General features: G+C 48.7%; 1 protein-coding gene across 4 annotated transcripts in view; it reads right to left on the bottom strand.

Annotated features, from left to right (window-relative positions):
* The window catches only part of Rbp (RIMS binding protein), a 456,906-nt gene that overhangs the window by 140,639 nt on the left and 293,042 nt on the right, over nucleotides 1–23,225 (bottom strand). For all 4 annotated transcript variants that reach the window (XM_075685259.1, XM_075685260.1, XM_075685262.1 and 1 more), the window contains exons 5-6: nucleotides 14,013–14,072; nucleotides 6,231–6,314 (exon numbers count right to left, since the gene is read on the bottom strand). In XM_075685259.1, the coding sequence (XP_075541374.1) occupies nucleotides 6,231–6,314; nucleotides 14,013–14,072 (144 nt within the window). The remainder of the gene's footprint in view (nucleotides 1–6,230; nucleotides 6,315–14,012; nucleotides 14,073–23,225) is intronic.

Genomic DNA, 23,225 nt, shown 5'->3' with positions numbered 1-23,225 from the left:
ACACCACAAACTTTGTGTGACACAGGGTCATACTAAAATTGTAATTAGCTACCTGCGTATCTTTATAACCGGCAACAATATGTGTCGTTTATTAACCATTGCTCAGCGAGGCTTTCTGTCAACTCTGGCGTTCTCCTGGCTTATGTTCTCGGACCACTTTTGTTTCTGCTGTTTGTTAACGATATCATTGACGACATTACGGTGCAAATTAATTTGTACGTAGATAATGGTCTTATGTATTCATAAACACGAAGTGTAAATGATCAGCTACGCCTAAATAAGGCATTTTGGAATGTTGTAAACTGGTGGAATGAATGGCAGATGACTATCAACTGACAAAACAGTTTTTATGAAAATCTCTCGCGAGCCCACCCATCAACCCGTCCAGTATTGTGCTCATAATGTCCTGCTATGTGAGGTTGGTTACATAAAATATGTTGGTATTTGGCTTTCCAATGATCTCAGGTGGCAGCAACACATCAATTCTGTGTGTAATTCAGCCAATCAAAACCTCTTCTTCCTCAGACCGGCTTCGAGGCTGACCACTCCTGAGGTTCGCGTGCTTGCCTTTAACGCAATTGTACAGCCTATATTGGTTACGCTTTCCCATTCTGGTATCCTTTTACTAAAAAAGTCATTGATAAAATAGAAGGTATTCAAAATCGGGCAGTTCGGTATATGTATAATAGCTTTGGACGCACGTCGATTACAGCTTTGCAAAACAGAGCCAACCTGCCAACGATGACTGAAAGGAATCAAGTTTCAAAATTGAAATTTATCTTTCAATTAATCAAGGTGCATTACAGCCTAGACATTTCCGAGTTACTTCTTCAACAGGCTATACTACAAGGGGCCACGGCGAAAACACCTGTGTACTTAGATTTAGGTGCACGTTAAAGAACCCCAGGTGGTCTAAATTTCCGGAGTCCACTACGGCGTGCCTCATAATCAGAAAGTGGTTTTGGCACGTAAAACCCCATAATTTAATTTTAAGTTCCATCGATGGGGATATGAAATGTCTTATTGTTGTGCCTAGTCTTAGCACAATACCGTTGTTGAGCATTACGATTTACCCGCCGTGGTTGCTCAGTGGCTATGGTGTTGGGCTGCTGAGCACGAGGTCGCGGGATCGAATCCCGGCCACGGCGGCCGCATTTCGATAGGGGCGAAATGCGAAAACACCCGTGTGCTTAGATTTAGGTGCACGTTTAAGAACCCCAGGTGGTCAAAATTTCCGGAGTCCTCCACTACGGCGTGCCTCATAATCAGAAAGTGGTTTTGGCACGTAAAACCCCAAATATTATTATAGCATTATGATTTCGCACTCTTCGACACTGGTCGTATCCCCGCTGCCCTTCGGGAGTCTTAACTTTGCGTGGACCACTCGTAGCGGTCTTGCAATGAACAAAGTTGCTAGGCAGGTCTCTCTTCTATACATGAAGTTTGGTGACGTCACTCACTGATTCGCATGCTGCTGTTGCCCCTTTCCCACCGCGGCAGCTTATGCCACCGCAATCTTTACCGGGAAACACACGCGGGTAGAAGGAACGCGCCTCAGATTGTTCACAGGCGCCTTATCGTTCATCATGCGGTTTGGACGCTTGTCTTGTGCTTTTCTTTATTGGAATGGATACTGAGCTGTGCGTTGCATGCCTGATTCCAAAGGAGATATGTACTTTCTTGGGAGTCAATCTTATTTTGCTGACGTACACAAAAAATCCCGACCAACTAGAGGCTAACGATTCGCTGTAGAAAAGCTGCCGTCACTGAATTTGCATAACCATCCATATAGAAAGTATACGCTGTTCACGAACTTATACGGAGCCAGAAAGCCAACGCGAACGCTTAAAGCGCACCGCCTTGCTGTGCCTACATTCACTCTGCGAAAGATCGCTGGCTACGCTCAAGCGTTGTAGGCTGCGCCACGGTCTAGGAGGGAGCGTGAAAGAGGGGGGAACGAGGATGAGTGAAGGCGGTGGAGGGGAGTGTCGCGACTTTACGAAGTTTCAGGGGTTTTACGCACTGCAGTGACGCCCAACATGAAACGCAAGCGAGTGCACCGTCATCTGTTTATTACAGCGCAGCTGTATATGGCAAGCCGATTCGTCCGTCCGTCCGTATGTAGCCTGTACGCCGAAAACTCCTCCGGCGAAACCCCGTGCGCATGCACGAAAAAAAAAATATGAAAAGGGGAGGTGCGCGATTGGCTGCGCCAGTAGTGACGTCGTTGCTCTCCGTCGCAGCCGAGCGCACGCGCAGCAGTTTCTCTTCGGCTCCGAAATCGGTAGGCCACGCGTCAGACGTGTTCCTTAGGAGTAGGCAGCTTTCGATGAGCAACGCCGCGAGCAGGACCGCGAACGAGCTCGTCTACGCCATGCCGATGCTTCAGCATGGGCACAAGAGCAGGCTCGTGCAGCTGAGCGCTAGCAGCAAATGCGTACCGGGGATCCGGCAGCTTACCAAGCCGTCGTTTAATGAACCATCGGGATTACACCAGTGATAAACACCGGGGCCCTATGATTCAGCTTCGCTGGTTAGCCGACTGTACGGAGTGCTTGAGCGCTGATTTTTTGCAAGCACGCAGTAAGTCTTTATAACACATTCCGTCGAGCTGAAGCGCAACTTGCTATCATTGTCAATGATTCGCCTTTGGGGACAAACAACCTTTTTTTTTCTCTGTCTCTCTCCGTAAGTGTTGCAAAATGTAGTGCATCCTTATTACCACTGAATTTGGTATTTCACTACTTCAGTTCGAGCACAATGTTACAGCGCGTTGTAAAGCGAACATTTTCTTTGACTAGCCACTACTGACGCAATTACACGCTTCTCGGGCCCGCTTTATAGCATTTACATACGGGCCGGAACATATAGCTAGCTTCGTTTCACACAGATATTGATATGTTAGCAGGAACTGCACAATTTATTTGCTTCCTAGTATTTCGCAGAGAGCAATTTCTTCATTTGCTTGATGTTCGCTTTTTACTATTACAGTTTCCTACTCCAACCAACTTTACATTCCCTGCAAAATATACAGGTCCCTTTATGTATCAGACGTGAAGGACGTCTGAGATTACCGTATATGTGCAATGTGTAATTTGTCGCAAACATTCCGCTGTCACCTTTACGACGCGGACCGCACGAACAACTAATATTCCATATTACAGAGACGTTACACCATATAAGTGATGCAGGCCATGAAGTAACCTTCCAGTGGCTTCCAAGTCACTGCGGGATTATCGGCAATGAACGGGCGGATCACGTTGTCCGCTCAGCCCACACTGAGGAGCGCCACGTCCTAATTCCTGTTTCTAGAACTGACGCGGCACGGAAGCTCCGCCTACTTGCTCGGCAGTGCACCGCGTCGCAATGGAATGAGCCACATTTAAGAAATACGCGACTGTACTCACTTGATCCAACATTAAGTCTTCGAGCGCCATCACAGCTTCGCCGTAGAGACGCCACGCTTTTATATCGACTTTGGTTGGGCGTTGCCTTTACTAAAGCCCATGCCTTCCGCATAGAGATGACCGACACCCCAACCTGTGATCACTGCGGCCATGAAGAATCAATTGGCCATATTTTGTGCGCCTGCCCGCAGTACAGTCCACAGAGGGCATGCCTTAGCCACGAACTTGGCCAACTGGACGACCAACCGCTATCCGAAAACAGAATTCTACAACATCGAAAGGACCTACCTTCACAGAAGGAGGCCGTGCAAGCGCTTTTGCGCTTCTTGCGATCTACCGGCATGTGTGAACGACTTTAACTGGAACGCCTTTTGTGTGTGTGTCTCCATGTGTGCGCGTTCCTTTTTTTATTTTTAAAATTTTTTTTTTCGTTTTCCTCTCTGTCATCTTTCTAACCCCTATCACCCATCCCCAGTGTAGGGTAGCAAACCGGAGACTCATATCTGGTTAACCTCCCTGCCTTTCCTCTTCATTCTCTCTCTCTTCTTGTCGCAAACATAACAGTCTACGAAAAGAAAACGTGAAAGGTAACGTCGCTGTGATTTATTTCTCCATAAGAAAGAAGAAGGCAAAAAAAATCTATTCCGTTTATCTTTACCTGCTCCTTCAGGACATGACGCTCAAAACATTAGTGAACGCAAAATTTCTTACAAGTGAACATTTTCGTGTTTGTTAGGTTACTGGGAGCGAATAATAACTATTCGGTAAGTAATAAGCTATTTTTTTCCAGACTCAGTGGTAAAGGACAAAACGGCGGAATTGGACACGCTTCATGTATGAGCATTACGCGAAATAGCAATTTTGCGGAATACGTCCGTTTTCGAACTGGTCCATACGAATCGAGAATGGACACACAAATGCGACAGACGATAGTTGTAAAACGAATACAGAGAGAGAGAAAGAGAAAGGATGACGGTAGGCAATACGTCACAAAATTGACAGGAGGAAAAAGAACACTTCCGGAAGGTTCCGTACAACGACGACGTTTGTGCGTCGATTAGGTTGCTCAATGTTTAAGTTAGCGGCGGTCCGCGGGGCAAAGACAGAAAGAAAGAAATTAAAGAGAAACATCCCCGTCGTTGACGGTTCGACGGTGATATTGACTTTAAGAGAGCGGTCAAGTCATGAAAGATTCATAGCACTCTCCACGGCAGAAGCAGAACACGAAATAAAAGCAGAGGCGAATTTCGACGAGTTACTTTCTCTGCACCGGGCGAAGAAGCGATGGCGAAGTTTTGATATTCTTTCTTCTCCGCGCTTCTCCCTTTCGCGGTGAAAGGAATAACAGGTTAGGCTGGCGTGTGCAGAGCGCCTTGGTGCAATTTCTCGGGGAAAACTGCGAACTTTTCTAGTTGGCCTATAAGAAGCAGGATACTTCCGCGTAGAATCTTCGATTCTTCTTCAGAAAGAATAGAACTATGTTTGGGGGCCAAGCTAGGCGCATTGGCGAGTGAGTTGCGGCGTAAGAAAGAGACAGACGGAAAAATCACTTCACCATACTTAGCTTTACTTCCCGTTTGTCTACGGGTCACGTCGCGACGCCTTTTACTGTAAGACGTGACATCAGTTGTCGGCGTCGCAGAGCCGTCGATTCGTTATCTCGACGGACGCCTCAATGCAGCGATGGGACTGGCATGTAGAATAACTTACAAGCGAGTTGGCCGCGTCAAAAGAAAAGAAAAAAAAATGCAACTCGGGCGTATACTTAAAGTTAACAGAAATTTCGAAAATAGCTTGTGGCATATAGGACAAATTAACTCATTGAGCTATATTACTCGCAGAGTTGGAGATTTTTTACTTGCCTATGAAATAAGTATGCATAGATGGCTGATTAATGAATTTTTCCCAATAAGCTTTCCAACTAATTTCCTGATAGTGCAAACTGCGATGATTCACGAAACGAATCAAGTAATTTGACAAGGCACGTCCAATTGCAGTGAATCTCGAAACTAGAGCCAGTTGTGAACTTGCGGCAAAAGCGCACTGTTGTAACACGTATATATAATTTTTTAAAGAAAATGTCTGTTTACGCACGGAAGCTCAAAAATAACTGGAGCACCAATGCATTTCGCCGCACACTTCGGGAGCAAGTATTTCGAGACTGGTGTCATCCTCAGAATTTGAGCCAAGCGGGTATGCTTTGCTGAGTCACCGGCTACAGTCTTTAAAATTCCAATACGTGCAGTAAGATATTTAGTTCAGCGAAGTTTTAGTAGTTATCCTATTAATGAATTTCAGTTTCGCGCGCAAGGAAATGCGCGGGTTCCAAAGTAATCTACCACAAGCAGTAGAATTGTGACCCATGCCACGAGCGAGCTTAAAGATTCTGTTACACAATAAAAGAAAGAAAGAAAGAACGAAAGAAAAAAAGACCAATTATACGTACAGTCCCTCTTCGCCTAGGCAAACGGTATAGTACCAGCGTGTCTTGGCCTAGAAGAAAGCTTTCTCTGAAAACATGCCTTGCGAATCCGAATCCGCGTTCCTAATCACGTCGATGGCGCTGAAGTTACCTCGAGATGACAGGTACGGAAGCGCACCTTCCGTGCTGCTCTCACAGTGTTAGGCGGGGGAGAAATGCAAAAAAGAAAAAACATAAACCATCCGTGTACCGCGCATTGCGTGCACGTTAATGAACCCCAGGTGGTCAGCATTAACCCGGACAAATTGGACTGACAGCGGACGACCGTTCCTTAGCATAAACAGAGCATTTCCGATCTACGCACGTAACATCTCGGTGATGAAAGTGTGCACGTTACTCACCAGGTCGGCGCTGATTTCGCAGCGGTCATCCAGCTCCTTCTGCAGCTGGGTTAGCTGGGATTCCTGCTCCTTAAGGCGATCCTCCTGTGCGCGTTGCAAAAGAGAAGAAACGAGAAGAAAGTTAAGCCCTGAAGTAAGAGGGTGAGTACGTGCGCGAGCGTACTTTGCATAGCGTTTACGCGGAGGAAGACGTGCTAAACACTTTTCTTTTTTTTCGCGACATCAACACACCACGTCTGCACGACGGCAACAACATTACCTCTTTCTCTCGCGGCGCCATCGCGAATGGCCCTGTTCACTTTTCAGACACTTTCTATTGTTTTTACACGTATCTATCAAGTTAGTGGGAAGGCGAAGTTGTTCTGTATTATCCCCACAGTTCATTGTGGGCAGTGCCATTCACGCATGCACAGCTAACGTTTCTAATAAATAAATAAATACATAAATAAATAAACGTGAATCCGATTCACAACGGTGCTAGTGCGAACGATAAAAAGGTGCCCGGCAATAAAGTCAGTTCTGGGAGAGTGGCTAGGATTATGAACTCTAAGAACAGACGCAGCCGAAAGACTAAATGAACGAACTCAGCGACACCCAGCCGCCGCCTTGTTTCAAATGAGCCGCTCTTAAAATCCACCAATCCTTGCATTCAGAGGCCAACAAACCCTTCCTCTTCTAAACGTATTCGCAATTTTTTTTCTTTTTTAACGTTTCGCGCGACATGCTTGTCATTCCTAATTTACGCTATCCACGTCTTCAACGTTCAACCACGCTGCGGCATTTACAAGGGGTCCCTGCATTGTAGAGCTCGGCTCCGAAGTTGCAAAGTCAGAAAATAGTCACTACCGTGCACAGGACGCACTGTAAAATAATTCATACCATTTAAGTGAACAAGCGTTTAAGCTTTATAGCATTTAATAAGCGTTATAGCATTTAAGTGAATTGGTATATAGACGGACTTACACAGGTGTTCCCTTTTAAGTGCAGACATTATTTTACAGCGCGTGGCGAAAGAGTGCGGCCGTTACTCACAAAATGATTCAGCGGGGAAAAAAAGACGGCGATTCGTGCAAGTGAATCAGCTTCCAACGGCGACCGTAAAGAAATAAATGGCACAGTCAATCGTGGCTGTGCTGGTGTTACTTATTCTTTTTTTCTTTTCGGCGTTGAAAGGCCCTCACGCGGCTTTGTCGAAGCCTTTGTGTCAAGGCGAAGACAGATGACACGAAATAAAAAAAAAAATATTAAGAAAGGAAATCTAGCTGGCAAGCGCAATCATCAATCAGACGCGAAGGAAAATGACCCGTTCCTATACAGAAGGTCTTCACTGCCGGCCAGGTCTTGTACGTGATGCGCCCTGCAAGCCTCTTAAGAGAAGTCACTTGTGGAGCGTTCGAATAGCGGGAAATGTATGAAAAGTCCATAAAAAAAAACGCAGTAAATGCACGTAAAAGCATAGATGAAGGTGTTCATCTGGTACGTCTTTATTACGCGTAGGAGTATGTGGCAGCATAACTCTCGTTAACTGCTGAAGCACGATTGCTATAGCTTGTCCTTTTGTCTTTTGATCTTTCTCCGACCGGCTGGTTAATGTGGCCATAATTCATAAGCTGGGCGAGCCGTGCAACTCTAACTGAAAGTCACAAGTTAGCCTCCTGAAGCTCCCATCTCCTCCCATCTGGTGCCAGCGCGCACCAACCGTCACTAAGGGCTCAGTACAAAAGTTGATTCCCTCTCTCTCTCCTGAAGCTGTCCATAGACATGGGCAGACATTTCTTGCGCGATCTAAGCTACGACATACCACAACGCTCACACAAAGAAGAACGAAAGCCCACGTGGGAGACGCTATAGACCAGGTGTAAACGTCGACCAGCTATGCCTAGAAAAAATGGGAGCAGATACACAACCGGTAAAACGGCATGACAGAGCACAACCACTCGAAAAGGGCGCGGAAGACTGGATCGTAAGCACGGGCACAACTTCAACAGATCGAGGCTTCCGGAAAGGGGTAGCAACCGACTGCACGCCGGTGTCATGGGACCCACGCTGCAAACATCGCATCAAGGCATCGAGCGGCAGTTACGGCCGTTGTGGAGGCCGCCACCGTGCCAAACCAACACGAACCGCATGTGCCCATTCTAACCAATAAGCTAGGCCGCACGCAGGACCCATGCAGCCTATATGCATCTGCAACTATGCCTATAAACTGCGATGCACGTCGTACCACTTCTGTAAGCGTTGTTATCTGTTTCTTTATCTCTCTGTTGTTCTAACAATGTTGCAATGAGCAATACCACGGTTGCTCTCCAATAACGTCGATGTCTAATGTAAGCCTTTTGAGTATAATAGCTCTCAGCTGCGGGCATTCATTCATTCATTCATTCATTAAATATTAGTTAAGTAATTCATTCATTCAACCACTCGGTCAATCCTTCATTTCTTGCCTCTTTTCCTTTCTTTCTTTGTTTCCCTCTTTTTTTATGCAAAATACTCTATAGAGCGATTGTACTTATATTCAGAATGTCTTTCCCAATCTTTCTCATCTCTCAAGTCCTTTTCGCGGACAAAGCAGGACGGAATGAACAGCTCTGCTCTTGCATTCCATTCGGCATGTCATTTTTCCCTCTTTTGACAATGAACGCCTCTTCCGCCGCTGCTAGCTGTTCGACAGAAGACCGTCTCGACTTCCCGGCGGAGAACGCCTCTTCTGGTCTACATTTTCCTTGCCTCTTCTCTTAGCGTCCTCGTACTTTCTTTCTCTCTCTCTCTCTCTCTCTCTCTCTCTCTCTCTCTCTCTCTCTCTCTCTCTCTCTCTTTTTATCAAGATGCTCCATTTTGCCCACGGAGGCCTAGCTTTGTGGTTTTGCGAGCACCCTACCGAATCGCTTCGCTAAGGAGAAGTTGAAGTGATGCATACAAGAACACCAAGAAGAAATTAAACCCCTCATACTCTTCGAGAGCGAACCTCTTCGATTATGCCTCGGGCTACCTAGATTTGTTGCCAACACTGTTTTGTATCAGGAAACTCATACAGCCACCCTAGATTGCAGATTCCGCATGCTTACGGTTCAGGCATTTTTAAAAAATTATGACTTTTTAAAAAGACGTAAGCAATATGTATCTGTCACTGAACCGTCCGAGTTTTTTCAAGTACCGTGGTCGAGATTACACAGCCCTCATATAATATTTGTGGAAGCACAGTTACAAAAATTGGATGTGTCCATACGCCAAGTTTGTCATTCAAATCATTCAAATGATGCCTTACCAAAGCTCCAAATTCAGTTCGAGGACATATTTCCAAATCATGCTATATTATTACCAAGCAGACATCTAATTAATATCTTACACGGACACCTACACCGGCTAACCATTGACAATGTAATAGTTACTAACACTTCTGTGTGCAACGAGAAGGCAGGAGTGGGGATCTTCTCTGCATCTCTTCAATGGTCTTACTCCTTTCGCCTTCCCGACTTCACACCTATATTTCAAGCAGAATTATTAGCGATTATATAGCATTACGAAAACTCGCCCGAAATGACCCATTAGCTGTTATTGTGACCGACTCGCTATCTGTATGCACAGAACTTACTGCATCTTTAAATTCAAGAATTCAACGAACGTTTCGTTCGATTGTATCTCCGTACTTACGGAAGGTATGTTTGCTTTGGGTACCGGGACATCGTGTGTTGCACTTGAATGAAATGGCTGATTCGCTCGCACGAGCATCCCTGAATGGCCCTATCATATCTGTTTTGCCGACATCACCTTATGTCACCGCGGCTAGGTGCAGAAATTTCTCTATTTCGCACGCCATTGGAAGAGCGGTCCAACGCAGACGACGCACCGACAGAACCACTGAACTACACTGAAACTCTACAATATTGCAGAGATAGCAGGAGACACTTCCCTCCACCACATAATTCCCTTAACCGAGAAGATGCCGTCGCGTGGCGACAGCTTCAAACTAATTCATTTCCATGCCTCTGTTATCTTCACCTCTTCCACCCCAAACAATATCCCTCACGCTGTCCCTATTGTGGAGCGAAGCCCACGGTATATCATTGCACCTGGGAGTGTCTACACCCTCCGGGTTACTCCCCTATTCCTTCACCTTCACTTTCCTCCTGCGAGAGTGCGCTGACCAGCTCAGGTCCGCAAGAGCGGCGACGTTTGATCCGGCGCGCACGCGGAGTGGCGCGAGCCAATGGGGCCCTGTACTAAGGGCTTCACCCTACGAGGAAGTCGCCCCATCTCATTACAAAATTACAAATAAATGTTCTCTCTCTCTCTCTCTCTCTCTATTTCGCGAAACTCTGCAATATACACGCAGACACTGTCTTCTGAATTCCACCATCTTGGCTTCCAATGGAATAATAATTGGTGTCCATCAAGGCAACTGGAAGTTTCTTTTACAAAATTGGGATGCCGTATACCGCCTCTAAATTTTTACCTCCAAAGGTCTGGTCTCGCTATGTCCCCCCAATGTTCTTCTTGCAGTGCACCTGAATCTATCGAACCTTAATTTATCTCGTGCCGCCGCAAAGACAACTGAAACTCTTAGAAAGCTCATTTAGCAAACCGAGGCTATCGCTCACCTCACCAACCATTATTTCTTTTGGTGCGCCTTTACTGCGATCTAGCCACAGGGATGCTTTTCTTGCAGTTTACAATTTTATTAGAGAGACAAAAAAGATTACCTTGCTGAATTTCTAAAATCATCAATTATTTCTATTATTTCATTTCTTTATGTTAATTTACTTTTATCAAAATTCTTAACAATATCTTCATTGCACTTCTAAATTACAGTTCCTTAGTGCCGCGTTCCACTGTCCAAATCTGGTTTTGCTTTAATTCTAACCATACGGAAAGCCGCCTGCTTCTTGGCCCATCCCAAATAGTTGCTATGCGCCACCGTGGTTGCTCAGTGGCTATGGTGTTGGGCTGCTGAGCACGAGGTCGCGGGATCGAATCCCGGCCACGGCGGCCGCATTTCGATGGGGGCGACATGCGAAAACACCCGTGTGCTTAGATTTAGGTGCACGTTAAAGAACCCCAGGTGGTCAAAATTTCCGGAGTCCTCCACTACGGCGTGCCTCATAATCAGAAAGTGGTTTTGGCACGTAAAACCCCAAATATTATTATTATTAGTGTTTCGGAAACGAAACGAAACGAAACGAAACAAGAACAGCGATGTCTGCTTGTGGGTCTTCCTCAACAGTGATAGAGTTTAAGGGCCAATTTCCTTACTGTATATTGGCCGTGCGTCGGAAGTTTCGATGGGCAACAGTTGTGTGTCGTATAAGAAGTAGGTTTGTTCGCTCACAAAAGAATTTCACCCTTAGTGCGCCAGTCCGCTCGCAGCTCCGCCTCCTAGTACCACGGGCAGCAAGTTAACAACCATAAATTACTTTCCATTCGTTTGGCCTGTGACGCACAAGCCTCTGTCGCAGGACGTGCAAGCTGCTTCTACAGCTACGAAAACAATGTCAAACAGGCAACACGCACACGAGACGATGACGAACAGCCCTCTTCGCTGCGTGTTTGGCGCCGTACCCACGTCGGGGACGACAAACTAGTGCCCCATTACTTCGTACAGTTGAAGTATCTTGCTCCGCACTTTGACAGAGCTTGTACCATAACAATAAAAAAATATATATTTCAGAATGGTTAATTAATAGCCTAGACAGAAATATTTCAGTGCCGCGAACCCATGATTTCAGCAGGCCAGCGTCATCGCCAACATAACGCTCTCTCCACTTGCCCCCGTCTAACCTCCACAAGCGAAATTCCTTCCCTGCTTTCTCCCATGCTGTAGCTAGAGGATCGCGTGACGCATACGTTACGGGTCAAGCCTTCGTTTTTTTTTTTTCTCGCCTTTTTGCTGCGCGGCGCACTTCCTCTGACGGTCTCTCGCGTGAGCTGTTGCATTTGTCATGTTTCGCGCAGCGCACGATTTTGCGCGCTCTGCACGATAACACCTAACCAGCGGTTAAAGTGAGTGCTGAGCGTGATCGCGCGCGGCAACACACAGTATCGCTCTCTGCGCGCGTGAGTGCACGTCATGGGGACAAGCAGACGAAACAGAAGTACGCCTCTCTTGCTACGGGTCTGTAGGCTTTATTATTATTGCGATAGCAATTAAATGGACACTCCCGGCGCTGAATTGTGCCATCGCATTCAGCCATTGGCGGCGCCATCGCCATCGTCGTGACGTTCCGTATAAAGTCCAAGGGCCATTACACCGTCGCCGCAGGCCCTACGCTGCATGTGTGAGTGACGCGTGCGAGGGGAGCTGTCGGTCGCGGCTCAATCTCGCTCGCGCGAAAGGGAGGAAAGCGGGGAAGAAGCGCGCCGTCTTCCCTCGCGCGAGAGGCAACCAACCTTTCGATGTGCCGGAGGGAGGGGAGGGAGGGGGGCGGCGTTCTGCTCCGGCTGCAACTGCGTGTGTGGCGACTGCGTGCGACCGCGCGGCCGTATCTTGAGAGCGATATGCGTTGGGGGCAGAGTCTAGGTGCGTCGACGGCTTTGTGCGTGTCGTGTATTCTGGCGCACTGTTTGCGTTGAAGCGACAGACAGCACGAAGGTCACTTCGCTCGCTGCTGCTACCACGCTTCCTCACGCCAGCATTTTGACAGCGAGTTTCTGCGGTCATCGAGTGTGATGTGTTCATGTTTGCTGTGAGCGCTGACACCATGCTTGTTAATGTAGTTCGCAAGCGAATGTTTACCAGCTGATATGCCCGATAAAAGTGCTATACTTACGTCGCATGGCAGTATGCGAATTTGCTATCGCAATCGATGCTTCGCTTTTCGGGCGATACTGCGACTTTTTTCTCTGAACTATAATTCGTTTGTTGAAGCAACAGATCAAACAAATAACTACTGTTGCTTTGAAAATCCTCGAAGTCACATGCCACTATGAGCGACATCCCAGCACTGCGATGTACGTAGGCGCACTTGTGCGATATGCGTCCAATTTCCGGCTGGGAGGGCGACGCCCGCGAAGAGAAGGGCAGGCGGCGTTCTCTGCTCAAACCCAAACCGATTAGAAGAGAAGGGCGGCGAAGAGAAGGGCAGGCGGCGTTCGGTTTGAAATCTATGCTCCTTCCGCGGCGCTCAAAGATGTCATACTTAGAAGACACGGTCATTAGCGCGCATTTGTCATTTTGTCAGCTCACAATGGCCAGACCCGGTCAGAGGCATTTTAAGAGAGGAAAGAAGCACATTACCAGGCATGTCTAATTACAAACATCCGAATTTTATCTGACAGCGTGTTTTCTTCTATCGGCCCCCATCTTTAACTTCCTCACGCACCCCGTAAACAGCATGACAGAGAACTTCTCGATTGCATTACTCAAATTACGGTCACGTCGCACACTTAGGCCCAAGGCAATGTTGACTGCTACTACGATGAACCTTTTACACCTTATCGCACGTATAATCGCTTACAAAGAAAGCCTAACTGAAATAATATGTATGGAGTTACCATGATTAAGGAGATAACCGTGGTTATATATTTTCTGAAAGGATGGGTGGCTGCCATGCCTGTATAAACTGGGTATTAGATTGTGATTATCTCTTCGAGTAAGTCATACTTTCTCGCCAGGGAAAGTTCAGAGCAAGTTTACTAAGTTGAGATTTACTAAATTGAAATATAATTTACGAAGGTAGGCGAAATGAGTGAGCGATGGGCGTAATAATATTGCAGGACGCGGCGCGCGAGCCCGAACCGATTAGACCGACTTCTAGAAGAAGGCGTGAGTAAATAGTTCGTACTCACCACATCTCGAAGCCGAAGTCGGTACTCGTGCTCGATTCTTTCCTTCTGCAATCGAATGGCCTGCACAAACAAGACAACGGACGGGAAGCGTTACCATTATGTCGCAGTTGCACAAGCGATACACGCATGCACGCACAAATGTATGCACGCACGAACGTACCAACACAAGTACCATCAAGCACACACACACAAAAACCCCTTCCCTCCCCCCGCCCCTCTTAAACACACGTAAATTATTTCGTACGAAACTGTAATACTACCATAGTTTGCTGCGGCGTCTGGCATGCTTTAGACGAGCGCCGGTTGTTGCCCTAGACATTTCAATGTGCATATTTGAGCGCACTGTAGTTTTTTAGAGCGCAGCTCTTAGGAGCATGTTCCTCCGTTTCGCGTCGGCATCTGCCCTAGGTGTCGCCCTCGGCGTTGTCCCTCGGCGTAACCGAGCGAACGAGCACAGCGAAGGATGAAAGCGCAAACGCGGAGCGCAGCGGAGGATGAAAGACGGCGATAGCGAAGAGAACGCTAGGCGGAAAGCGGAGGAGGAGGGTATGGCGAAAGCGTGAGAAGAAAAGCGCAGTGCCGCGCAACAGTGGCTCTGCGGCGACGACCGCTACGAAACGGCGTCAGAGTAGCGCGTGCTCGTCTCTTCACCGATGGCATGGGGCGAGCGCGTCGACCGAGACAATATATGGAAACAAAGCGATGCATGAGCGCAGGTCTGTCTGCAGCGGCTGCCGCGAATCAAGCCTACGCGTCACCCACGCGATGCCTCTCGAGATCTCCCGTTTAGCGAGGCAGTCGTGCCACTCTCCGCTCCGTTTGCAATGTGCCTCACGAGACAGACCGTCCGCACCGGCCAATATATCGCGAAATGAACACACGTATACAGCTTCGCTCAAATTTCGCACTAGGAAGTAGTGTAATCATCGGCGAATTTTTTTGCGAGAGCAATTGTATGGACACTGCAGGCGCATTTCTTCCGTTGACGTGACGTTCCGTAGAAAGTCAAAGAGCGATAAAATCATTGCCGCGAGCCGTATGCTGTATGTGCGAGTGAAATCGTGCGAAGGTGAGCCGGCGACGCAAGCGCACGCGGGAAGCGGGGAGGAAGCACATCGTCTTCCGTCGTGCGCCAGCCCGGGTAGCTGTGTTTCGAAAGCCACCTGCGACGGGGACAGAGTGCCTTGTGCTGTCTTTTCGCGGCTTAGTTCGCGCTGGATTCGAGAGGCAGCACCAACGTCGATTCGCTCGTTGCTGCCGCCGCGCTTCCTCTTTCCAGCGTTTCGATAGCGAGTTTCCGCGGTGATCTAGTGAGATGTTTTTTATGTTTGCTTGTGCGCGCGTGACACCACGCTTGTTAATTTAGTTAGTATGCCTACGTTTACAAATTCATACGGCAGATAAAACTACTATTCTTGTTTCACATAGCTGTCCACTAATTTGCTATCGCAATCGGTGCTTCGCCTTTCGGCCGAAACTGCGACTCTAATTTTCCTTCCTTTTTGGAGCCGTGATTAGAGACATCAAACACAACAGGCTTCAGAAGATGGCTGAAGCCATTGCTAATGTTAGCCAGAATATTCTATTACAAATAATTTTTTTAATAAAAAGGAGGAGAAGGAAAAAAAGAAGTGGTTAGGCATGGAAGGCAAGGATACTAACCAGAAGATTAGAATCCTGTTTGCTACCCTACAATGTGAGAAGGGTAAGCGGGACATAAATACGGAAAAAAGTGGGGAAGGGAAGCATGTGCACAGAATGACACCGACAGACAGACAGACAGACAGACAGACAGACAGACAGACAGACAGACAGACAGACAGACAGACAGACAGACAGACAGACAGACAGACAGACAGACAGACAGACAGACAGACAGACAGGAGGGAGAACACTACACACAGAGAAAAGAAAAATGAAAATATAGCTTCGTCCTTAAAATCGTCTCATCGACGTCGCCGGCCACTGATGTAAAAGAAATGGGCACCCCCTCCCCCTTCTGCTCGCTCATTCACCTCCATCTGTCAGGGGGGTGAGATTGAGCGGCGAGGACTGATGGACGGCTGAAACTTTAATCAGACAAGGCATTGCCTTTTCGACAAATCTCGGAGGGGGAGAGCCGGGGTAAGCAGAGCTGCAAGTATGAGGGAAGCAATAGAACAGCCAACCAACCACCGTTGTACGTTACGCCCCGCGCAAGATCAACCGCAGAGAGTGACTGCTCGTGAAGAGGAGGATTCGGTGCGCGCGACAGCGAGCAATGACATACGGAGAGCAAATAATAAAATGACAGGACCGGAGACAAAAAAAAAAAAACACGAAGCAAATAAGATATCAGGAGTGAGGCGAAATCTAACGCGCCCGGTTGCCGCAGTTCATTTTCTTCCGCTTGGGAGCTCTACACAAATGGCGAAGGGGAACGCGCTCTACGTCTCTCTCGGAGTGAGCAGGTTCTCAGAAAACTGGAAACCAGCCATATTACTTTGGCGAGTGGATTTGGGAGAGGGCGGGGCTTGCAGCGAAAGGGTGCCGTGCCGGCAGGCAGGGTCGGTCGAAAAAAATGAAACCGCGACAAGAGAGGAAAATTGGCTGCCAATATATCCGTGTTTGAGAGCGGGCAGGACCTATCGGTGTGCCGCGAAGAAATAAAGAAGGACAATGTTAAAAAGGAAGGAAAAATGAGTGCCGCTCTCGTGCTACAGTGACCGAAGTTAATTACTTTCTGCGTCACAACGTTGACGAGCTGTCGGCGGTACACTTTCCGGAGAGCAGGAGTTCACTGAGCTGCGAGTGCGTATATATATATATATATATATATATATATAAGAGAGAGAGAGAGAGAGAGAGAGAGAGAGAGAGATTGCGCTGCGTGAAGCGACGGAGTCTCTCGCATAGCGTGTAATTGAATATGTGCTCGTAATAATTGATGCCGGCTTACTTCCTCGAGCTACACCGCGTGGACTTTGAGCAGGACGATTCCGTACGGTTCCCAAATAGTTTTCATCCGGCTATTTGTTTTTGTTTTGTTTTTCAAGCTTGCGGCTACGCTCACGCGCTGTTGCATTACCCGTCCTTCGTTCTCACTAAGCATGCATTTGCCCCCTCAACCCTCTCGCCGTCGGAACCAGCTGCACGTACGCGGAAGGTGGCGGCTGCGGCAACTGAATACGGAACCGCCACGTCCCTATTCGCCGCGATGAATCCCAAAATACCTATAGCAACACTCGAGGCACATAACTCCTTTTGTGTGCGCCGCCTCCGTCACCACAAGAAAGAAAGAAAGAAAGAAAGAAAGAAAGAAAGAAAGAAGCGCGAAGCGCTGGCCTTGGGAACAAGGGGAAATTTGAGATACCGACAGCTCGTCTGCTTCTCATCGAGTAAACAGGCGCCTCGCGATGGCCGTCACGTCGGTACGGAGAATCTACAAGCGAAGAACCGAAACGGCGAAAAGGTTAAACGAACAAAGCACGAAAGGAGGAAAGAAAGAAAGCGTTAGAAGAACGACGAAGGAACAGCGGCGGGGAAGCGCGGGTCGAGGTGGAGCGCAGGCATGGTAGCGTGCGGATATGCGGCGTGATGAGATGGCCAGCTGCCCCGCAAGGCGTTTTTCTTTGCCCCCGACCGATGATTGTAACGCACCCGATGCGCACCCGTGCCAGGAGGAGAAGCAAATCGATGCGCGCGCGTTCTCGTTCGCAGCCTCGTCTCGTCTCGAAGACGGTGCAGGGCGCCCGTCGACCGCCGCCACCTGAGCGCGCCTGGCTCGGGTCTTTTGTGCCTCGGTGATCGCGAAACCGGCCCATCGGATCCCTTCTTTTCGGGCTAACCACATTCGGCGTTCAAAGGAGGAGGCCGCGTCGAAGGGATCGGCCCGGCCCTGCCTCCCTGATATTATCGGCTAGGAATGCATATTCGGGCGGCTACGGCGTGGCCAAAATGGTTAGAGCGGACAGATAGATGCGCGGTAACGCGCAAGCGAGGGCCGCCTGTACTCTGCCTCACCAAATACGCGCGGTGCAGTGAAGGCTACAGGGGCTCGCCTTCGCAGCCAATCGGTGACGAGAAAGACGGCTGCGCGTTCCAAAGAAGGCAGGGCTTGCCCGATCTCGACTTTGAACTTTATTCGCACCAAGTAGCACTTTCCACGACCCGGGAGGGCCAACAGAGAAAGCTGGCATAATTGACAGCTTGACCCCGCCCTCTACCCACCTCCCCCCTCCCCGCCAGTTACTGCCAGAGAGTTAACGCACAGAAAAAAAAAAAAAACCGCGTTAAAATAGATTCGCCATCGCACATTATCTCAGGATGGATATAACAAACAATCACTCACAAATCGAACTTTTCCACACTCCGAAAGCAAGTAGCACAAATGTAACATATGGGTGTAGGTACGACGGATCAATATCACACAGCAAAAGGCATATGCACGAAACGCAGGAATGTAACATAGGAGGTGCTGCAAATGAACGCAGGAATTCAAGTAATGCAAATAAATATCACGTAAGACATTATAAATAACAGACAATGAACGCAGGTAATCATTCCGTGACGCTTTCTATTCAGTCGGCGTCGCGCAAAATGTGATCACAGGGGGACAGTGTCTGAGGAGCCACCTTCTCATTTTAAGGCAAATACCTTTCCTTGGAAATTTTGGCCGTTTTCGTGGTTAGTCGATGGTCGAACTTGGCAAGGAAAACGTTCGTGCGCTGACTCTCTCGCTCTCTCTCTTTCGCTAGATCTCTCACTCAATCTATCGGTTGGTCGGTCGGTCGTTCGTTCGTTCGTTCGTTCGTTCGTCCGTCCGTCCGTTCGTTCGTCCGTCCGTTCGTCCGTCCGTCCGTCCGTTCGTTCGTTCGTTCGTTCGTCCGTCCGTTCGTTCGTTCGTTCGTTCGTTCGTTCGTTCGTTCGTTCGTCCGTCCGTTCGTTCGTTCGTTCGTCCGTCCGTCCGTCCGTTCGTTCGTCCGTCCGTTCGTTCGTTCGTTCGTTCGTTCGTTCGTTCGTTCGTTCGTTCGTTCGTTCGTTCGTTCGTTCGTTCGTTCGTTCGTTCGTTCGTCCGTCCGTCCGTTCGTTCGTTCGTTCGTTCGTTCGTTCGTTCGTTCGTTCGTTCGTTCGTTCGTTCGTCCGTCCGTCCGTCCGTTCGTTCGTTCGTTCGTTCGTTCGTTCGTTCGTTCGTTCGTTCGTTCGTTCGTTCGTTCGTCCGTCCGTCCGTTCGTTCGTTCGTTCGTTCGTTCGTCCGTCCGTCCGTTCGTTCGTCCGTCCGTTCGTTCGTTCGTTCGTTCGTTCGTCCGTCCGTCCCTTCGTTCGTTCGTTCGTTCGTTCGTCCGTCCGTCCGTTCGTTCGTTCGTTCGTTCGTTCGTTCGTCCGTTCGTTCGTTCGTTCGTTCGTTCGTTCGTTCGTTCGTTCGTTCGTTCGTTCGTTCGTTCGTTCGTTCGTTCGTCCGTCCGTTCGTTCGTTCGTTCGTCCGTCCGTTCGTTCGTCCGTCCGTCCGTCCGTCCGTCCGTTCGTTCGTTCGTTCGTTCGTTCGTTCGTTCGTTCGTCCGTCCGTCCGTCCGTCCGTCCGTCCGTCCGTCCGTCCGTCCGTTCGTTCGTCCGTCCGTCCGTCCGTTCGTTCGTTCGTTCGTTCGTTCGTCCGTTCGTTCGTCCGTCCGTCCGTTCGTTCGTCCGTTCGTTCGTTCGTTCGTTCGTTCGTTCGTTCGTTCGTTCGTTCGTTCGTTCGTTCGTTCGTTCGTTCGTTCGTTCGTTCGTTCGTTCGTTCGTTCGTTCGTTCGTTCGTTCGTTCGTTCGTTCGTTCGTTCGTTTTTACGATCGTTTACGCTATTCGCTTAAACTGACAATCAGCGTCGATGGTTTCTGCTCATTTATTTTTCAAATTGACTGACACACCAGCTGCATTCTTTGTACTGCACGGAAAACGCAAGATGGAGATAGCCGGTATTTGACGGGCGAGGAAGCGGAAGCGCTAGAAGTATAAGCGCAAAGTGCTTGTGTAGATGGATTTTGGTTGCGCTGATGAAAGACAGATATAAATTTCATTCGAAGTTTCTTCGAAAGTGGAAGGCTTTTCGCTGACCCACTCGTTAAGTCTAGTAAAAGCAGCTGTTCGTTGCCAGGCTTAGTGTTTGGTCTAGTCAGGGTAATCGTCGACTTAGACAGTAGACCCTGTCGAACTAATATTGCGAAATAGAGTGGAGCGCTTTAGAATATTCGATTACTTCGTACGTTTCCTTGCTTTTTTCTTGCATAAGGCATGGAATTGTGCAAGGGTGTTACGCATGTAAGGTAGGCTGGTTCTATGGATTTTGCCCTGCCAAAATTATCAATGCGTTTCGAATTCTATATTTTTAGTAACCAGAATAAGACCTCACAAAAACAGGCGGTACGGGGGAGCCAGGCAATGATAGAATGCGCGGCAGTGGGTAGTCTTCACTGAAGCAGAACTGAAAGCCCGATGGCGTTGTATAGTCCCAAGCAAAACGTAAGCGCAAACCGCCGCTAACTATATAGCGCTTTACAAAGCCGGAAAAGTCTTGAAAAGTACCGCAGATAGATTGCGTCAGTTGTAGACACCAGTTGCCGGACCAGACGCGCCACCAGGACAGTCACGTCCCTTTTCATCAGGCAGGAACAACACAGTCCGCGAAGAACTACAGCACGAAACACCTGCTTCTACTTGCGCCTTTGGTCCCTAAGACGGCAGTGAAAGCATCTCGACTCGCTTGGGAGTGGCGCGTCTTTCTGTAACGCTGTTTTCAATTATCCGGAGTGGTAGACTGAAAACGAGGCACGTTCTGTCCTCCTTCCCTCTTTACCTGCTATAACCACAAAACGTTTCGTTTCTTTCTCGTGCAGCGCAGGGAAGCTATTTTTTAGCCTGTAGCACTCGCCTCGGGGCCTTTGTTCCCCCACAATTCTCCTTATATTTTATTTATGTATTTTTTTTCGTGCGCCGTTACCTACTGAGCTCCCGTTCGGCCAAGACGAAAGTATGAAACGGCTGAGCGGGTTGTTTTTTGTAGCCTCGTAATGAAAAAAAAGGAAACTAACCCTCTTTAGGCCAAGCTATTCTGAAATCCCGAACCCTATTCCGGAAAGGAAAAAAAAGCAAAAAAACAATATGAAAACGAGAGAAAACTTTACAAGCACTGTAATACGAGTCACAAGCACACAAGTAGTGTTGCCACGGATGTCAAGAGTGGAGACAGACAAATGCGCTGTTTTAGCGCGCTGTTTTTGCTCTCACCCTCAGCTGAACCAAAAAATAACTGCAGGGGAGCTTGTTGGTGGAGGAGGCGCGCTTACGTAACGGCCAAAAAGACACATCAATAACAGCGTATCAGCGCTCTTGCTTTAAATATTTATTTCCGCGCTTCTCTTACTGAAGATATTGCTGTTTTCCGTTTTAATCTTGTTTAAGTACTGCCTCAGCTACTGCTAAAATTGACTGCGGGAAACCAGCTTCATCTAACCTTACAATCTGCTTGTCGAAGCTTTCCTGTATTTTGTGTGTGCATGAGTTCTTTAAGGCTGCAAGGGAACGCAAAGATAAAAATCGTAAAGTTGTGCCTTAAGTTCACAAGACTTCCGACAATTTAAGAAATGGTTGGGAAACGATATGCGGTTGAGGTGGCATCTTCGGGTCCCAGCCTGGTTGCTGGAATATGTTCGCGCGTAGGAAGGGGCACGAGTAGGTCCCAAGGGTGCGGAATAAAGCACATCAATTCCTACGTAGATTGCAGTGTTGAGGTAGTCTATTAGATTACTCTATGATGTGGCAAAGTCTACGTAGGCCAAACAGGAAGGTGCGTGGTTGTACGCTCGCGTCAGCATGAATTGTCAACAAGGAATCAAGCGAATGGGCATTTTCCTACCAACTTCTTGGCGTGCCCATGTAAGCCTATGCTGAAAGAACTGAATATATTATGCCGGTGCCGAGATAACCGAGCGAGAGAGTTACGCGAGGCGTATCATATCAGAACGAAGGGACATGATTGTGTCAGCGACACCCCAGTTTATCTGTACAACATTGAGATGAGGTTTATTGATGAACGTAGTTAGGTTGCGCGTTGCTTTAACAGATAGTTCTCTTTTTTCGTGATTATGCTTTTTCTGCACGCGCGCAGTGGTGTATTTCTGAGATTTACTTATATGTGGTCGTTGTGGAATAAAGATTAGTTGCAAGTATTCGCGCCTGTCCTTGTGTGCCCTCTGTGTGGTCGTGTGTTCGCGCAGTTATAAAACTGTTTTGCAAGGGAAGGAGAAATGTGAGCGCGTCTTGCGCCCTGCGATAATGTGATAGCGGTGACGATCCGCTCCGAAAACATCGCCGGCAAAGAATAAAACAACATAGGGCATGACAATACCATCTTCGCCGATTGGCTCGCCCATGAGCATGCGTTAAACAATCCCGGAGTTTTGAGGTGCCAACACTACGTTATGATTATCAGGCACGTTGTGGTGGGGGATTCGTGAACAATATCACCCCCCCCCACACACACACACACAGGGGTTCTCTATAACGTACATTCGATGCACGGCACACACGAGCGCTTTCTTGCAATCCTCTCCCATCAAAACGCGGCCGCTGTGGCCGGCAGTCGAACCTCGAAATCGCGCGTGCTTAATAACGCAACGCCTTTCCCTTCGCCGCTACGCCACCACGTCGGGTCTGCGCAAACTCATCGCCTTTGTGCTCCAGAACGCAAATTGCGAATTTCGCGATCCGGGAGCTGCGCACCGCGGCCAGAGAGCGCCGGCGGTCAAACACCGCGCGCACGTGTTCTCTCACTCCGCGAGATTAAAGGCGACAGCGCTCCTCCGGCAAGAGTTCGGGCCGCCTCCTGCGCACATGGGTGGGCAAGGCTCTGCGTAGCGCCCCCCCCCCCCCTCGCATCCCCTCTTTCCCCACAAGCAGCGCCCTTTCGCGCGCTCCGGCGCTAGCTCGCCGCAGAAGCTGCCGCGCGGCCCGTCAAATGAGATAATCATTCTCGGCGGCGCGCAGACAAGCTGCTGGCGCAACGCGGCGCCGACGCTCGCCGCTGCCGCCAGCGCGGTCTCCGCTAGGGCGACCCGGCGTAAGGCAAGCCCGGGCCCCGCCCTCATCAATTTTACCCCGTCGTCCGAGTAGCTACACACACGCGCGCAGCGCCTTTCTGCTGCCCCACGGAGTGGCAGCAAGGAGCTAGCTACCGGGGCATTATTTTGACCCTCTTTCTT

This window comes from Dermacentor variabilis, chromosome 3 (assembly GCF_050947875.1).
Source record: "Dermacentor variabilis isolate Ectoservices chromosome 3, ASM5094787v1, whole genome shotgun sequence".
NCBI classification, from domain to species: domain Eukaryota; kingdom Metazoa; phylum Arthropoda; class Arachnida; order Ixodida; family Ixodidae; genus Dermacentor; species Dermacentor variabilis.
Note: the sequence above shows the minus strand (reverse complement) of the source record. Positions and strands in the feature narration are given on the sequence as shown.